General features: G+C 43.5%; 1 protein-coding gene across 1 annotated transcript in view; it reads left to right on the top strand.

The window, feature by feature from the left end:
- Positions 1-1,229: 1,229 nt before the first annotated feature.
- The window catches only part of LOC107704668 (potassium channel subfamily K member 5-like), an 11,511-nt gene continuing 9,708 nt past the window's right edge, over positions 1,230-3,032 (top strand). The window contains exon 1 of the mRNA XM_016507655.1: positions 1,230-1,286. Within this exon, the coding sequence (XP_016363141.1) occupies positions 1,230-1,286 (57 nt within the window). The remainder of the gene's footprint in view (positions 1,287-3,032) is intronic.

Here is a 3,032-nt window from a genome sequence, read left to right on the forward strand (position 1 = left end):
GTCTCTCATTCGTTTGAACGATGCTAATGCTAGCAGCAGAGCGGCTCAAAGGGAGGACCCTTCAGGGCCCTCGGAACAGTGGGCAGGTCCCACGTAGGGACAGTGAGGGGAAGGGGCGTATTCAGCCTCCTAGCCCCCGTCAGAAAACGGACAACAAAGTTGTTTCTGCCTACCGACTGGCCAACTATAGGGGCATGAGAAGATGTTATAGCTGCTACATAGACCTTGAGCGTGGATGGGGAGCGCCCCTTATCCAACAGCTCCTGCAGGAAGGACAATATCACAGATACATCACAGACGGACGGGTCCTCACCGCGGTTTAAGCACTAGGTGGAGAACACCGTCCACTTAAGGCCATAGAGGCGTCTTGTAGACAGAGCTCTAGCCTGAGAAATGGTGTTTAGAACACACTCTGGGAGGCTTGCTGGCTCCCGTCGAGTGGCCAAAAATGCAGAGCCCACAGCTCGGGCCGGGGGTACCATATCATCCTCTTCGCCTGAGAGAGGAGTTCCCGCCTCAGGGGAATGGGCCATGGGGCTGCTATGAGCAGCTGCGACAGCTCTGATAACCAATGCTGGTTTCTCCAGAGCGGGGCCACTAGGAGAACTTTGCGTTCTTGTTCCCTGATTCGTCTGATTACCTGCTGGATCAGGGCGATCGTGGGAAAGCACAGAGAAGGAGGTTGGGCCAGTCGTGGGCCAACGCGTCCTTGTCCTTGGAATAATAAATTGGGCAATAAGGGTTGTCTTTTGAGGCGAAGAGGTCCACTTCCGCCTTGCCAAAGATCTCCCAAAACTTTTGAACCATCTGCGGATGAAGCATCCACTCTTCTGAGGGGACTTTGCTTCGTGACAACATGTCTGCTCCTTGCTTCAGTTTACCCAGATCGTTCGCTGCTCTCAGCGAGCGCAGGTTGAGCTGAGCCCATTCCAGGAGGCGCTGGAAAAGCCCTCCCTGGCGATTTATGTAGGAACCCACAGGTTCCTACATAAGGAAGGTTTGACAGGCCCGATATACCCAGAGCACGCTCTGTCGCGACCACCACTCTCATTTGAGTTGAGTCGAACACTGTTCCCAGGAACGATACTCGTTCGCTGGGGGACAGTGCACTCTTGGCAAAATTGACCCTGAGCCCCAGGCATTCTAAGTGGCTGAGGAGGAGGGCTCTGTGAGATAGTGACTCCGCCTCAGACTGGGCCAGAACGAGTCAGTCGTCAAGGTAATTGAGAATGCGGATTCCCTTCTGCCTCAGAGGGGAAATTGCCACATCCATGCACTTCATGAAAGTGCGTGGAGCCAGGGAAAGTCCAAAGGGAAGGACCGTGTATTGATAAGCCACTCCCTCGAAGGCGAATCTCAAGAATCGCCTGTGGTGGGGGGTTATCTGGATGTGAAAGTCGGCGTCTTTCAAGTTCGGAGAAAAGAACCAGTCTTCTGGGCGGATTTGCGAGAGGATCTGCTTCAGTGTAGTCATCCTTTTTTTTATTATTATTTTTTTTATTATGCAATTAAAGAATGTGACAATGTTTACATGTGCCAAATACAGAATCACATGGACCAAACATATAACATAAAAGTAAGAAACATAGGCTAAGTAAAGAAAGTGGCAATATTTACATGTGCCAAATATAGACTCACTTGGACAAACAAACATATATACTGATAGCCAACATTACAAGTCCATTCTGATTAGCTCCTGTATTTGCATTCATGTGTCTGTGAGCATGCATGTGTGTGTGCGCGTGTGCGTGCATGTGACATTGTGTCTAGAGGTGGGGGAGGAAGCATACAAATGAAATAGTATCTTAACAGATTAATAGGCCTAACAGATACAAGTAGTATAACTTTAAAAATGAAGAAAAAAAGACAACAAATGTTGTTAGCAACAATAGTAATAATAACCATAATAATAATAATAATAATTTCATTAAAACTGGGAAAGGGTGGAGGACAATGAAGAGGGCAAGTAATAATAATGATAGTATTAAATTATAAACTAATAAATATTTAATAATTATCGGGGTTGACTCTGATGTTGCCTCTGACTACGTATTAAACAACAATTACAAGTAGGACTATAATAGTGCTTCTACACAAAATAAATAACAAATAAATAAAATAAAATAAAAAATAAATACATTTAATTTAATTTTAAATTCCATTTACAATTTTTTAATCCCCAGAGGGAAATGACAAGTAGGATTATAAAGGTGTTTCTACACAAAGTAAAATAATATAAACAATAAATTGACATTAAATAAATAAATAACAAAACAAAAGCTACAGAGAAAACAAAAAAAACGAAGCAAACAGGAAAAAAAACCTTAATAAAAAAACTAAAAAAAATCATAAAGAGGAAGACAAAGGGCAACAGCTCCAATTAAGAATATAAGGGACGTGTATCATCATCTCCCATACTCAAAGCTTGATACTTATGTAAACATCATGTAAATAAAGTGTCAGTTTACATATTCAGTGGGTTATTCTTTGCCAGAACAAGCTGCAATGGCAATGTGCATCATATTATGATCGTCAAAGGACTAAACAAGACTGGAGACGTCCACCAGAAGCTGCTACCAAAACCACACAGCCAATTACCAGCTTCCTCTCCACACTCAAACACACAACAGCGAAACACCTTTATGACTGCTGGAAGGTAATGAGAGATGACCAGAAGGGGTGTAATTCTACTGAATTACTATGAGATGAACTGGATAGACTTCCCATCGAGATATAGTCAATTAGTAGATTTTTCCAGGATGCAATATGTATGGAATTTGTTGATTTCCAGTTCATGAGGATATTTTTCTTGGCGATATCTAGTGTAGCATTTGGACCAATCAGACGCACAACTTTTTGTTATATTTAACAAAAATATCTAATGCCCCCTCACCTAAACAAAGGGCCAATTACGAGGGTCTATGGACCCTTCCCCCGAAATGCATCTAACACCTCCGAAAGGCAGAACAGGCCTCTGGTTCCATGGCAACCAATGCTGATATCACTGGTTTTATTGCCCAAAGGAATGCGGG

The sequence above is a fragment of the Sinocyclocheilus anshuiensis genome, unplaced genomic scaffold, assembly GCF_001515605.1.
Source record: "Sinocyclocheilus anshuiensis isolate Anshui unplaced genomic scaffold, SAMN03320099.WGS_v1.1 scaffold3933, whole genome shotgun sequence".
NCBI classification, from domain to species: Eukaryota; Metazoa; Chordata; class Actinopteri; order Cypriniformes; family Cyprinidae; genus Sinocyclocheilus; species Sinocyclocheilus anshuiensis.